Source organism: Phyllobates terribilis, unplaced genomic scaffold, assembly GCF_046119375.1.
Source record: "Phyllobates terribilis strain yellow unplaced genomic scaffold, ASM4611937v1 Scaffold_9__5_contigs__length_417890890, whole genome shotgun sequence".
NCBI classification, from domain to species: Eukaryota; Metazoa; Chordata; class Amphibia; order Anura; family Dendrobatidae; genus Phyllobates; species Phyllobates terribilis.
The window spans coordinates 392,226,990-392,242,865 of record NW_027362769.1 but is presented as its reverse complement, the minus strand read 5'-3'; the positions used below and the strand labels follow the sequence as shown (position 1 = coordinate 392,242,865).

Below are 15,876 nucleotides of genomic sequence, written 5' to 3'. Positions count from 1 at the left end.
GGTTTCGACAGTATGCTCTGAGCTGGAGGAGGAGGTATTGGAGGCTCAGGGGGACGCCCCTGTTGGACCTCCGGGGAGACTGTTTGTTCCAGATCAGTTGCGACAAAAGGTGATCGAAGCACACCATAACTCAGTTTTTGCAGGACACCCGGGGAGTAGAGCAACTGTGGATCTCCTCTCGCGTCGGTTTTGGTGGCCTAACTTACATAAGGAGGTGGTAACTTTTGTCGCGTCCTGTGGGGTTTGTGCGCGCTCTAAGACCTCACATACCCATCCGTCTGGGGCCCTCTTACCTTTGAAGATCCCGGAGCGTCCTTGGACTCATCTGTCTATGGACTTTATTACGGACCTCCCTCCGTCTTCGGGTAAAACGGTCATACTCGTTGTAGTGGACAGGTTCAGCAAGATGGCACATTTTATCGCTCTTCCGGCTCTCCCTAATGCTAAAACTCTTGCGCAGGTGTTCATTGGGGAGATTGTGAGGCTTCACGGGGTACCCTCCGAGGTGGTGTCTGATCGGGGGTCTCAGTTTGTGTCCAAGTTCTGGAAGGCGTTTTGTGCACGGCGGGGTATGCATTTGTCGTTCTCATCGGCTTTTCATCCTCAGACCAATGGTCAGACGGAACGTATGAACCAGAGCTTGGAGACATATCTCCGGTGTTTTGTGTCAGAGAACCAGGAGGACTGGGCTTCTTTCTTACCTCTGGCAGAGTTTGCTCTTAATAATAGGCGGAGCGAGTCCACTGGTAAGTCCCCGTTTTTTGGGGCATATGGTTTTCACCCCCAGTTTTGTACTTTCAGTAGGGGGGGCTCTTCGGGGGTTCCTGAGGAGGAACGATTTTCCTCATCACTCGCTTCAGTATGGAGAGGGGTGCTGAAGAATCTGAATACTATGGGGAACCGATACAAACGTATGGCTGATAGGAGGAGAGTGTCTGGTCCGGACCTAAGTGTGAACGATCGGGTATGGTTGTCTACCAGGAATATAAAACTTAAGGTTCCCTCCTGGAAACTGGGTCCCAGGTTCATCGGGCCGTACAGAATCAGTTCTATTATTAATCCGGTGGCATTCCGTCTTGACCTCCCCCCTACGTTTAAAATTCACAACGTGTTCCACAGATCGTCGCTTAAGAGGTATGTGGCGCCGGTGGTACCGTCACCTTTACCTCCCCCTCCAGTGGTGGTCAAGGGTAACTTGGAGTTCCAGGTATCGAGGGTCATCGATTCACGCTTTAATCGCCGGTCCCTTCAGTACCTGGTTCATTGGAAAGGGTATGGTCCTGAGGAGAGGATGTGGGTTCCTGCGTCGGATATTAACACAGACCGATTAGTTCGGGCCTTCCACACGACTCACCCGGATAAACCTGGCCCTGAGGGTCCGGAGGCCCCTCGTAGAAGGGGGGGTACTGTCACGGGTGTGTCGCCACGAAGATCGTCACGATTACACAGCCTGACTTCTCGCAGCTGACTTTTTGGTGCTTTGTGTTTTTCGGCAGTGAGGGAGTTAATTCTCTCTCTCTGTGCTAGACGAGGTCCAGCCTCGCCCAGCTGCAATCAATGCTGCTGTAGTGAGACTCCTTCAAATGCCTGCTGGTCTGTTAGGGAAGTGTCGGTGAAAGCATTTCATGCAGACTAACAGAGCGGATCGTGGTATTTGGAGTTTCAGAGATAAGTGTATTCGGAGAGTTTTTTCCCTTCCTCGCTTTATCATTTATCTCCTTTCCCGTTGGTGTTCCCTCTGTTGTAGTTGTGTAGTTTTTGTATGCAAGGTGGTTTTGGTTTTTCCCTTGTACTGTCTCGTTCGTCTAAGTACTGTGTGTGGGCATATTATTACTTGTCCCCTTTTGTTGTGATCGGGGTCCTTCTCAGGACTAGATTACTTAGGTGCAGGGATCCTCAGGAGGTAGGGGTTACGCTGGCGGCCTGGACCTCTGTACCTTTAACAGTACCTCCAGGTTGAGGGATTAGTCAGGGCCCCAGCTTAGGGTCAGCTTAGGCCCCCTACCTCCAGTATACAGAGACAGCGTGACATCTGTATTCCCTCTGTAGGTTCTGGTATATCCTCAGTCTGTACTGTCTCTGGATCTGGCGGTCTCTAGGGTCCGGGAGTTTCTCTAGATATGGGGCCAGTCTGTATTCCCTCTGTAGGTTCTGGTATATCCTCAGTCTGTACTGGCTCAGGATCTGGTGGTCTCTGGGTCCGGGAGTTTCTCTAGATATGGGGCCAGTCTGTATTCTCTCGGTAGGTTCTGGTATATCCTCAGTCTGTACCGGCTCTGGATCTGGCGGTCTCTAGGGTCCGGGAGTTTCTCTAGATATGGGGCCAGTCTGTATTCTCTCTGTAGGTTCTGGTATATCCTCAGTCTGTACTGGCTCTGGATCTGGCGGTCACTGGGGTCCGGGAGTTTCTCTAGATATGGGGCCAGTTTGTACTCCCTCTGTAGGTTCTGGTATATCCTCAGTCTGTACCGGCTCTGGCGGTCTCTGGGGTCCGGGAGTTTCTCTAGATATGGGGCCAGTCTGTATTCTCTCTGTAGGTTCTGGTATATCCTTAGTCTGTACCAGCTCTGGCGGTCTCTGGGGTCCGGGAGTTTCTCTAGATATGGGGCCAGTTTGTACTCCCTCTGTAGGTTCTGGTATATCCTCAATCTGTACTGGCTCTGGCGGTCTCTGGGGTCCGAGAGTTTCTCTAGATATGGGGCCAGTCTGTATTCTCTCTGTAGGTTCTGGTATATCCTCAGTCTGTACCGGCTCTGGCGGTCTCTGGGGTCCGGGAGTTTCTCTAGATATGGGGCCAGTTTGTACTCCCTCTGTAGGTTCTGGTATATCCTCAATCTGTACTGGCTCTGGCGGTCTCTGGGGTCCGGGAGTTTCTCTAGATATGGGGCCAGTCTGTATTCCCTCTATAGGTTCTGGTATATCCACAGTCTGTACCAGCTCTGGATCTGGCGGTCTCTGGGGTCCGGGAGTTTCTCTAGATATGGGGCCAGTCTGTATTCTCTCTGTAGGTTCTGGTATATCCTCAGTCTGTACTGGCTCTGGATCTGGCGGTCTCTGGGGTCCGGGAGTTTCTCTAGATATGGGGCCAGTCTGTATTCCCTCTGTAGGTTCTGGTATATCCTCAGTCTGTACTGGCTCTGGCAGTCTCTGGGGTCCGGGAGTTTCTCTAGATATGGGGCCAGTCTGTATTCTCTCTGTAGGTTCTGGTATATCCTCAGTCTGTACTGGCTCAGGATCTGGCGGTCTCTGGGGTCCGGGAGTTTCTCTAGATATGGGGCCAGTCTGTATTCCCTCTGTAGGTTCTGGTATATCCTCAGTCTGTACTGGCTCTGGCGGTCTCTGGGGTCCGGGAGTTTCTCTAGATATGGGGCCAGTCTGTATTCTCTCTGTAGGTTCTGGTATATCCTCAGTCTGTACTGGCTCAGGATCTGGCGGTCTCTGGGGTCCGGGAGTTTCTCTAGATATGGGGCCAGTATGTACTCCCTCTGTAGGTTCTGGTATATTGTCAGTTTATGTGATTTGTTAATGTCATTCCTCCAGACGCTGAGATATTCCTCTTTGCCTTTGTGTGCCATCTTCCAGATTTCGCCTTTTTTCAGGAGATGCAGGTTGGTGGGCTGGTCAGGCGTGATTAGTGTTGGGGGGCTTCGTTCTTCTGGGGCTTTCTGGTGCAGCAAGGCTTTGTGATGGTAGGAGCTGGGGCTACTACTTTTAGATGAGCCTCGAATGATAGCGCCTTCTCCTGGATGGCAAGGTGTAGCGGGATCTGCCCAGCTCTGCTCTGCAGGCGCTGTTTGATGAGCTCCGATGGACTTGGAGGAGGTGTCTGCAGAACTCTAGGTGGAATATTTATGTTGGTCCAGCGTCCCACTTTGACCAGTTTGGGTACGAGACTGGACCCCAGACTTCGCTGCCATACAGAAGGATTGGGGCCCTCTCTCTCTCTCGCCCTCTCTCGCCCTCTCTCTCTCTCTTTCACCCTCTCTCCCCCCTCTCTCTCTCTGGAATCTGTCTTGACCTCTTGTAATCCTGCTACATTTTTAGGCACCTGATTGGCTGAGAGATGTCATGTGATGCACAATGTGACTCCATAGACCCAGGAAGTGATTCTGTTCAGCTCTCTACTCCTCTGTCTCTTTGGGGATGTATTAGATTTAGTGATCTCAGTCATAGTGATTGCTGCCTCCTAGTGGACAATGTCTAAACTACAGCAAACGTGCACAATAATATGGAGAGTCCCTTTAAGAAAAATAGCATGCTGGGAATTGTAGTTTCTTAACCCTTTAGAAAACAGCAGTTTATAGCTGAGGCTTAGACATTTCTGGGTGCGGATGTGGATGTGACCGACCTGTGACTTCGCTGGTGCGTCCTCGGACTGTAGAGGGGTCTTGGCGCGGGCGTCCCGAGGCTGCGGGGCGTTGGGTGGCGCTCCGAACATCTGCGCCGTCATATTGGTTATATAGTCCTGCAATAGAAACATCAGTCAGTCCCAGAGAAAGGGGCAGAATCACTGGCGCCACCCCTAGATGAGACGGATGTAGGGGCGGCACAGTACCCCTCCCCCAGAGGTGCGTCACATTATTACCTCCAGAGGTGTGTCACATTATTACCTCCAGAGGTGCGTCACATTATTACACCCCCCAGATGTGCGTCACATTATTACATCCAGAGGTGCGTATTACGTCCAGAGATGCGTCACATTATTACCTCCAGAGGTGCGTCACATTATTACCTCCAGAGATGCGTCACATTATTACCTCCAGAGATGCGTCACATTATTACACCCCCAGATGTGCGTCACATTATTGCCTCCAGAGATGCGTCACATTATTACACTCCCAGATGTGCATCACATTATTACACCCCCAGATGTGTGTCACATTATTACCTCCAGAGATGCGTCACATTATTACCTCCAGAGGTGCGTCACATTATTACCTCCAGAGGTGCGTCACATTATTACACCCCCAGATGTGCGTCACATTATTACATCCAGAGGTGCGTATTACCTCCAGAGGTGCGTCACATTATTACCTCCAGAGGTGCGTCACATTATTACCTCCAGAGGTGCGTCACATTATTACCTCCAGAGATGCGTCACATTATTACACCCCCAGATGTGCGTCACATTATTGCCTCCAGAGATGCGTCACATTATTACACTCCCAGATGTGCATCACATTATTACACCCCCAGATGTGTGTCACATTATTACCTCCAGAGATGCGTCACATTATTACCTCCAGAGGTGCGTCACATTATTACCTCCAGAGGTGCGTCACATTATTACACGCCCAGATGTGCGTCACATTATTACCTCCAGAGGTGCGTCACATTATTACCTCCAGAGGTGTGTCATATTATTACACGCCCAGATGTGCGTCACATTATTACCTCCAGAGGTGCATCACATTATTACCTCCAGAGGTGCGTCACATTATTACCTCCAGAGGTGCGTCACATTATTACCTCCAGAGGTGCGTCACATTATTACCTCCAGAGGTGCGCCACATTATTACCTCCCGAGGTGCGTCACATTATTACCTCCAGAGGTGTGTCACATTATTACCTCCAGAAGTGCATCACATTATTACCTCCAGAGGTGTGTCACATTATTACACCCCCAGATATGCGTCACATTATTACCTCCTGAGGTGCGTCACATTATTACCTCCAGAGGTGCGTCACATTATTACACGCCCAGATGTGCGTCACATTATTACCTCCAGAGGTGCGTCACATTATTACCTCCAGAGGTGCATCACATTATTACCTCCAGAGGTGCGTCACATTATTACACGCCCAGATGTGAGTCACATCATTACCTCCAGAGGTGCGTCACATTATTACACCCCCAGATGTGCGTCACATTATCACTTCCAGAGGTGCATCACATTATTACCTCCAGAGGTGCGTCACATTATTACCTCCAGAGGTGCGTCACATTATTACACCCCCAGATGTGCATCACATTATTACCTCCAGAGGTGCGTCACATTATTACCTCCAGAGGTGCGGTACAGTACCCCGCCCCCAGAGGTGCATCACATTATTACCTCCAGAAGTGCGTCACATTATTACCCCCAGAGGTGCATCACATTATTACCTCCAGAGGTGCGTCACATTATTACCTCCAGAGGTGCGTCACATTATTACCTCCAGAGGTGTGTCACATTATTACACGCCCAGATGTGCGTGACATTATTACCTCCAGAGGTGCATCACATTATTACCTCCAGAGGTGCGTCACATTATTACCTCCAGATGTGCGTCACATTATTACACCCCCAGATGTGCATCACATTATTACCTCCAGAGGTGCGTCACATTATTACCTCCAGAGGTGCGGCACAGTACCCCTCCCCCAAAGGTGCGTCACATTATTACCTCCAGAGGTGCGTCACATTATTACCTCCAGAGGTGCGTCACATTATTACCTCCAGAGGTGCGTCACATTACTACCTCCAGAAGTGCGTCACATTATTACCTCCAGAGGTGTGTCACATTATTACACCCCCAGATATGCGTCACATTATTACCTCCTGAGGTGCGTCACACTATTACCTCCAGAGGTGCATCACATTATTACCTCCAGAGGTGCGTCACATTATTACACGCCCAGATGTGCGTCACATTATTACCTCCAGAGGTGCGTCACATTATTACCTCCAGAGGTGCATCACATTATTACCTCCAGAGGTGCGTCACATTATTACACGCCCAGATGTGAGTCACATCATTACCTCCAGAGGTGCGTCACATTATTACACCCCCAGATGTGCGTCACATTATTACCTCCAGATGTGCATCACATTATCACCTCCAGAGGTGCATCACATTATTACCTCCAGAGGTGCGTCACATTATTACCTCCAGAGGTGCGTCACATTATTACACCCCAGATGTGCATCACATTATTACCTCCAGAGGTGCGTCACATTATTACCTCCAGAGGTGCGGTACAGTACCCCGCCCCCAGAGGTGCATCACATTATTACCTCCAGAAGTGCGTCACATTATTACCTCCAGAGGTGCGTCACATTATTACCTCCAGAGGTGCGGCACAGTACCCCTCCCCCAAAGGTGCGTCACATTATTACCTCCAGAGGTGCGTCACATTATTACCTCCAGAGGTGCGTCACATTATTACCTCCAGAAGTGCGTCACATTATTACCTCCAGAGGTGCGTCACATTATTACCTCCAGAGGTGTGTCACATTATTACACCCCCAGATATGCGTCACATTATTACCTCCTGAGGTGCGTCACATTATTACCTCCAGAGGTGCATCACATTATTACCTCCAGAGGTGCGTCACATTGTTACATGCCCAGATGTGCGTCACATTATTACCTCCAGAGGTGCATCACATTATTACCTCCAGAGGTGCGTCACATTATTACACGCCCAGATGTGAGTCACATCATTACCTCCAGAGGTGCGTCACATTATTACACCCCCAGATGTACGTCACATTATTACCTCCAGATGTGCATCACATTATCACCTCCAGAGGTGCATCACATTATTACCTCCAGAGGTGCGTCACATTATTACCTCCAGAGGTGTGTCACATTACTACACCCCCAGATGTGCGTCACATTATTACCTCCAGATGTGCATCACATTATCACCTCCAGAGGTGCGTCACATTATTACCTCCAGAGGTGCGTCACATTATTACCTCCAGAAGTGCGTCACATTATTACCTCCAGAGGTGTGTCACATTATTACACCCCCAGATATGCGTCACATTATTACCTCCTGAGGTGCGTCACATTATTACCTCCAGAGGTGCATCACATTATTACCTCCAGAGGTGCGTCACATTATTACACGCCCATATGTGCGTCACATTATTACCTCCAGAGGTGCGTCACATTATTACCTCCAGAGGTGCATCACATTATTACCTCCAGAGGTGCGTCACATTATTACACGCCCAGATGTGAGTCACATCATTACCTCCAGAGGTGCGTCACATTATTACACCCCCAGATGTGCGTCACATTATTACCTCCAGATGTGCATCACATTATCACCTCCAGAGGTGCATCACATTATTACCTCCAGAGGTGCGTCACATTATTACCTCCAGAGGTGCGTCACATTATTACACCCCAGATGTGCGTCACATTATTACCTCCAGAGGTGCGTCACATTATTACCTCCAGAGGTGCGGTACAGTACCCCGCCCCCAGAGGTGCATCACATTATTACCTCCAGAAGTGCGTCACATTATTACCCCCAGAGGTGCATCACATTATTACCTCCAGAGGTGCGTCACATTATTACCTCCAGAGGTGCGGCACAGTACCCCTCCCCCAAAGGTGCGTCACATTATTACCTCCAGAGGTGCGTCACATTATTACCTCCAGAGGTGCGTCACATTATTACCTCCAGAGGTGCGTCTCATTATTACCTCCAGAAGTGTGTCACATTATTACCTCCAGAGGTGCGTCACATTATTACCTCCAGAGGTGTGTCACATTATTACACCCCCAGATATGCGTCACATTATTACCTCCTGAGGTGCGTCACATTATTACCTCCAGAGGTGCATCACATTATTACCTCCAGAGGTGCGTCACATTATTACACGCTCAGATGTGCGTCACATTATTACCTCCAGAGGTGCGTCACATTATTACCTCCAGAGGTGCATCACATTATTACCTCCAGAGGTGCGTCACATTATTACTGTTAGAACCTTGCTCTTAGGTTTTTTCCTTTGCTGGTCACATGACCTTGTTGGCCTATTTAATCCTGCTCCGCCCTTCTGGCTTTGCTGGACTTCATTGTATAACTACTTTCTAGCTAGCCTGTGCTCTGTATCTAACTCTGTTAGTTTGCTTGGTCTACGGACCTCTATGTTCTATATATTTTGTTTGTTCGTCTGTCTGCTACTATTTCTGTTAGGAGGTGTCCCATTTTCCTCCCAGTCCTTAGTACTTGTAGGGATTCCTTCCCCACATCTATAGGTCTCCGTACAGACTAGCTTAGGACTTTAGCAGGTCTGATCGCAGGATCAGGTTCCCTGTTACATCGTAGGGATGAAGCTGAGTTCTATCGTAGGGACAGATCTCCTCTCTTTCCTTAGCTCTGGTAGCAGAACATAACAGTAAGTCCAGCCTGCAAATTCTCTAAGGAAAGATTTTTCTGTTCCATCATGGTGTCGGTTCTGGATTTGGCTCATCGCCTGCAGGGACTCTCTCTGGAGGTGGCCGAGCTCCGTCAGCACGTGAGTAACTGTCCTGGAGCACATTTCTTGGAGCCTAAGGTACGTTTGCCGGATTTATTTTTTGGTGAACACCGAGAATTTTTTTCATTTAAAAATGCTTGCTTATTGTATTTTCGTTTGAGACCCAAGTCCTCTGGGGATGATTCCCAGCGCATAGGGCTCATAATGTCACTTTTGCGCAAAGAGCCTCAGGAGTGGGCCTTTTCTTTGCAACCTAGTGATACATGCTTCAGATCAGTGGATAGTTTTTTTTCTGCTTTGGGACTATTATATGATGATCCTGACCGTGTCGCATCAGCTGAGACTGAGTTGAGACGTTTGAAACAGGGATCAGGTAATGTGGAAAAATATTGTACTCATTTCCGTCGTTGGTCTACTCAAACAGGGTGGAACAATTCTGCTCTGAAAAGTCTATTTCTTGCTGGGCTCAATGAAAGGGTTAAAGACCTGCTAATTGCTTATCCTACACCTGAAGATTTGCAACAGGCTATGCAATTAGCTATACGGGTGGATAGGAGACTGCGTGCAAGGGTTAATGAGAGCAAATCCTCTGCTATGTCAGTTTCTGGTTATGAGAATGTGTGTACTAACAGTGGTGAATCGATGGAGATTGGATCGGTGGCACCTCGCTCTCAAGAAAAAGACCGTAGATTTTCTGAAGGCTTGTGTTTCTATTGCGGAAAATCTGGTCATTTGATTAAAGGCTGTGAGCTTCGTATGAAGAAAGAAAAAAAAATGGTCAGTCATGCCCGTATTGCCTGTTTAAATTCCAAGGGTGTATTTTTAGCTGCTTCCACGATTGCTCAGGAAAAATTTATGGAATTTCGGGTGTTTGTTGATTGTGGGTCTACTCTGAATGTAATTGATGGGGGATTCTTGGAAAGACTCAATTTAAAACCCGAACCTTTATCATCCCCCATTGCTGTGGTTTCTGTGGATGGTTCCCCTTTGAAGAATATTACTCTCAAGGTCTGTGAATTTCCTCTCACTATTAATGGTGTTCACCATGAGAAATTGGATTTGGTAGTGTTGAATAACTTGCCTTCTCCAGTAATATTGGGTTTGCCCTGGTTAAAATTTCACAATCCTGTACTGGATTGGTCTACCAGTGAAATTAAATCCTGGAGCCATAAATGTTATGACAAGTGTTGTAACGGGCGTATTGCAGCTTTGGATAGGGGGGAATTGCCTGTTCCTATTCAGGATTTTTGGAGAGTTTTTTCTGAGAAGGAATCGCAGGTTTTGCCTCCCCATAGAGACTATGATTGTTCTATTGAATTTGTCCCTGGAGCGACTCTTCCTAAAAGTCGTTTATTTAACCTTACTATTCCTGAGAGGAAGGCTTTGGAGGAATACATACAGACAAGTTTGGCCGCCGGTCACATTAGGCCTTCTAAGTCTCCTGTGGCGGTTGGATTTTTTTTTGTAAAAAAAAAGGACGGCGGTTTACGTCCTTGTCTGGATTTTCGTGAGATTAACAAAATTACGGTACGCAATCCTTACCCACTGCCATTGATTCCTGATCTGTTTAACCAGTTATTGGGGGCCAAGTGGTTCTCTAAAATTGACCTTAAGGGGGCATACAATCTGTTGCGCATGAAGGAGGGTGACGAATGGAAGACTGCTTTTAACACTCCTGTGGGTCATTTTGAGAATCTGGTTATGCCTTTTGGTCTTACTAATGCTCCTGCATTTTTTCAGAATCTGATTAATGACATCCTTAGACCTTTGATCGGCAAAAATGTGGTTGTGTATTTGGATGACATTTTGATTTATTCGCCGGATCTGGAGTCTCATTGGCGGAGCGTGCGTGAGGTATTACAGTTATTAATGGACAATTCGCTTTTTGCTAAGCTGGAGAAATGTGAGTTCGCTGTACAGAGAATTAGTTTTTTGGGTTACATTATCTCCAGCGAAGGTTTTCAGATGGACCCGGTTAAAGTTCAAGCTGTGCAGGAATGGCCTAGGCCTATTGGTTTGAAATCGATACAGAGGTTTTTAGGTTTTGCCAATTATTACAGAAAATTCATAAAAATTTTTTCTAGTATTGTCAAACCTCTGACCGATCTCACCAGGAAAGGTGCTGATGCGGTTCAGTGGTCTTCTGAGGCCATTGAAGCTTTTGTGTATCTCAAGGAGAGGTTCACCTCTGCTCCCATCCTTATGCAGCCTGATGTGACTAAGCCGTTTTTGGTTGAGGTTGATGCTTCCTCTGTGGGGGTTGGCGCAGTATTGTCTCAGGATAACGGGGATGGATTACATCCCTGTGCCTTTTTTTAAAAAAAAATTTCGGAGACTGAACTGAATTACGATATTGGTAATCGGGAATTATTGGCTATTAAACTCGCATTTGAACACTGGCGCCACTTCTTGGAAGGTGCGGAATTTCCCGTTCAGGTTCTTACGGATCATAAAAATCTGATATATCTTGATGCTGCCAAGCGCCTGAATGCCCGTCAGGCTTGGTGGGCACTGTTTTTCTCGCGGTTTAATTTCTCCGTTACTTACATCCCTGGTACTAAGAATGTTAAGGCAGATGCCTTGTCTCGCAGTTTTTCTCCCATAGTCGGTGCTGAGAAAGAGGAGAACATTTTACAAGAAGGTGTTGTGATAGCTGCTTTGGACTCCGTTTTGGAAAATGAGATTCTTAAAGCTCAGGAGAATGCCCCATCTAACACTCCTCATGGGAGGTTGTTTGTGCCTGGGACCTTTAGGAGAGATTTGTTTGTTGAGTGTCACGAATCTCGGTTGGCAGGTCATCCCGGAATCTCTGAGACCAAGAGACTGGTGGGTCGCAGTTTTTGGTGGCCTGGATGGCAGAAGGAAGTCATTAAGTGGGTGCGTCAATGTACTATATGTGCTAGATCTAAGTCCTCACATACTCCTGCTGCGGGGTTGCTTTGTCCTTTGGAGGTTCCCAGTGCTCCTTGGACACATTTGGCTATGGACTTTATAACTGACCTTCCCCCCTCTGAGGGTTTTACTGTCATCTGGGTGGTCGTGGACCGTTTTAGCAAGATGTGTCACTTGGTTCCCTTCGTCAAACTGCCCTGCGCTAAAACTCTCGCTAAGGCCTTTGTCAAGGAAATTGTCAGACTTCATGGCGTTCCTACTGACATTGTTTCTGATAGGGGTCCTCAGTTCGTGGCTCGTTTTTGGCGTGCCTTTTGTGACAGGTTGGGAGTTCATTTGTCGTTCTCGTCCGGATATCATCCTGAATCTAATGGCCAGACAGAAAGGAAAAACCAGGATGTTGAGCAGTTCTTGCGTTGTTTTGTGGCAGACAATCAAGAGGGGTGGTCTGAGTTTCTGCCACTTGCTGAATTTGCTCTGAACAATCATACATCTTCTTCTGCTGGTTGTTCGCCTTTTTTTTGTTGTTCTGGGAGACATCCGTCGTTTGGGTCGTTCTCCAAGTTGGGATCTGCCGTGCCTGAGGAGGAGAATTTTTCCGGTGATTTGGAGAGAGTTTGGACGGATGTGCGGGGTAATCTTCAGGAGGCCAACAGAAAATCTAAAGACTACTTTGATAGGAAACGACAGGAGGTTTTGTTCGCTGTTGGTGACATGGTTTGGTTGTCCTCTAGGAATCTGCGGTTGAGGATTCCTTCTAAGAAATTGGGTCCCAAGTTTGTAGGGCCCTTTAAGGTGCTTCAGGTTGTCAACCAATCTGCTGTTGGGTTGGAGGTTCCTACCTCCTGGAGAATTAATCCGGTATTTCATGTCTCTCTGTTAAAAAAAGCTGTTGTGTCGGATGGTGACGCCTCTGCCTCTGTTCCTCCGGTGGTGGAGGACGGGGAAAATGAAATTTCTCGCATCCTTAACTCTAGACGGTATAGAGGTAGTTTGCAGTATCTTGTGGCCTGGAAAGGTTTCGGACCCGAGGATAACTCTTGGGTGAGGTCAGATGATGTTTCCGCGTCCAGACTTATCAGAGCGTTTCACAGGAGATTTCCTGATAAGCCTGGTCCTAGGGGATCCGGAGGATCCTCTTAGAAGGGGGGGTACTGTTAGAACCTTGCTCTTAGGTTTTTTCCTTTGCTGGTCACATGACCTTGTTGGCCTATTTAATCCTACTCCGCCCTTCTGGCTTTGCTGGACTTCATTGTATATCTACTTTCTAGCTAGCCTGTGCTCTGTGTCTTGCTCTGTTAGTTTGCTTGGTCTACGGACCTCTATGTTCTATATATTTTGTTTGTTCGTCTGTCTGCTACTATTTCTGTTAGGAGGTGTCCCATTTTCCTCCCAGTCCTTAGTACTTGTAGGGATTCCTTCCCCACATCTATAGGTCTCCGTACAGACTAGCTTAGGACTTTAGCAGGTCTAATCGCAGGATCAGGTTCCCTGTTACATCGTAGGGATTCAGCTGAGTTCTATCGTAGGGACAGATCTCCTCTCTTTCCTTAGCTCTGGTAGCAGAACATAACAATTACACGCCCAGATGTGAGTCACACCATTACCTCCAGAGGTGCGTCACATTATTACACCCCCAGATGTGCGTCACATTATTACCTCCAGATGTGCATCACATTATTACCTCCAGAGGTGCATCACATTATTACCTCCAGAGGTGCGTCACATTATTACCTCCAGAGGTGCGTCACATTATTACACCCCCAGATGTGCATCACATTATTACCTCCAGAGGTGCGTCACATTATTACCTCCAGAGGTGCGGTACAGTACCCCGCCCCCAGAGGTGCATCACATTATTACCTCCAGAAGTGCGTCACATTATTACCTCCAGAGGTGCGTCACATTATTACCTCCAGAGGTGCGTCACATTATTACCTCCAGAGGTGCATCACATTATTACACCCCCATATGTGCGTCACATTATTACCTCAAGAGGTGCGTCACATTATTACACCCCCATATGTGCGTCACATTATTACCTCCAGAGGTGCGTCACATTATTACCTCCAGAGGTGCGTCACATTATTACCTCCAGAGGTGCGTCACATTATTACACTCCCAGAAGTGCGTCACATTATTACTCCCTGATGTGCGTCACATTATTACCTACAGACGTGCATCACATTATTACCTCCAGAGGTGCGACACATTATTACACCCCCAGATGTGCGTCACATTGTTACCTCCAGATGTGCGTCACTTTATTACCTACAGAGATGCATCATATTACCCTTCCCAGATGTGCGTCACATTACCCCCTCCCCCAGAGGTGCATCACATTATTACCTCCCCAGGTGTGCGACACACTATTATCCTTCCCAGAGGTGCATCACATTATTACTCCCCCCCAAAAGTGTCACAATATTACTCTCCCAGAGCTGCACCACATTATTAACCCCAGAGGTGCCTCACACTATTACTCCCTCCCTAGAGGTGCATCACATTGTTACCTCCCCCAGAGGTGTGTCACCTCATTACCCCCAGAGGTGTGTCACGTTATTACCCCCAGAGGTGCGTCACATTATTACCGCTCCAGAGGTGCATCACCTATTTACTCCCAGAGGTGCGTCACATTATTACACCCAGAAATGCGGTACATTATCTCCTCCCCAGAGGGGTGTCATATTAGTTCCTCCCCAGAGGTGCATCACATTATCACCCCGAGACGTGCGTCACAGCACTACCTCCAAACGTGTGGCACATTATTTTCTCCCCCACTGGTGTGTCACATTGCTACCTCCAGAGGTGCGTCACATTACTACCTCCAGAGGTGCGTCACATTACTACCTCCAGAGGTGCGTCACATTATTACCTCCAGAGGTGCGTCACATTATTACCTCCAGAGGTGTGTCACATAATTCCCCCCCCCCACAAATCTCACCAGCGCATTCTGCACGGCCTGGTACACGCGGGGGAGATGTCTCTGCAGGAACTCCATGCTCCGGTCACCTCGGAGGGTCTCTCGGCCGTCTCTCTACACGACTGCTTCTGTCTGATATGACTTTATCGCGGGAAGTGGCCATAAAACCGCAGCAATGTGTTAATACGTAGCGCATTTCTTCTTGTACAATATCTACTTCCTCTTCTGTCCCCCTAACCCCTTCACTGCCAGAGACAGCGGCCCCTGAGGACTGGACGCTCCCCCTCCCCCGCCAGCTGCGCCATTCTACCTCTCCGGTATTTTTACACCTCTGTCGCTTTTAATTTTTACCGCACTTCTCCTTTAAATTACGCCGTCTCCAATGTCTGAAAATAAAGTGTCCCTCTAAGGCTCGGGCCGCACGCGACCTCGGTCATGTGACAGTATGGCTTCCTCTGTCCGTTGTTCTTTTTTTACTGGAAAATCTCTATTTTTGGGCGGCGGGATGTAAATGTTCATGGTGCGGCCATGATTCTTGCAGGTCAGCTGTTGCTCAGAGGACTCGATGTTTTCAGCCGCTGCGTGTGTCGTAACGGGATGTGGTTTATGTCACACTGACCGCACAGCAGAGGCGACGACACGTCCCACAATGCACTGCAGCCGGGGAGATAAAGGCCCAGATGGGGGTTGTAGTCCTGGAAAATAAGGAACCGCAGCAACTCAGCCTCGAAGTGGAGACCCCGTAATGTTACAGAGCGGGGGGCACTGAGGGCAGAAAAGTCACCACTGCTCTGCTGACCCCATAACTGCAGAGTCCAGACCTCCTCTGGTATAAACACTGCGCCCCCACCTGGAGCT

General features: G+C 48.2%; 1 protein-coding gene across 2 annotated transcripts in view; it reads right to left on the bottom strand.

Moving 5' to 3' along the window:
* The window catches only part of LOC141162526 (uncharacterized), a 56,564-nt gene extending 40,927 nt beyond the window's left edge, over nt 1-15,637 (bottom strand). Inside the window, exons 1-2 of one of the 2 annotated variants that reach the window (XM_073648720.1) lie at nt 15,040-15,635; nt 4,349-4,465 (exon numbers count right to left, since the gene is read on the bottom strand). In XM_073648720.1, coding sequence (XP_073504821.1) covers nt 4,349-4,465; nt 15,040-15,096 — 174 coding nt within the window. In that variant the 5' untranslated portion in view covers nt 15,097-15,635. Of the gene's footprint in view, nt 1-4,348; nt 4,466-15,039 lie in introns of both variants that reach the window. The other variant, XM_073648721.1, reaches the window with a different exon arrangement.
* Between the last annotated feature and the right edge of the window lie 239 nt (nt 15,638-15,876).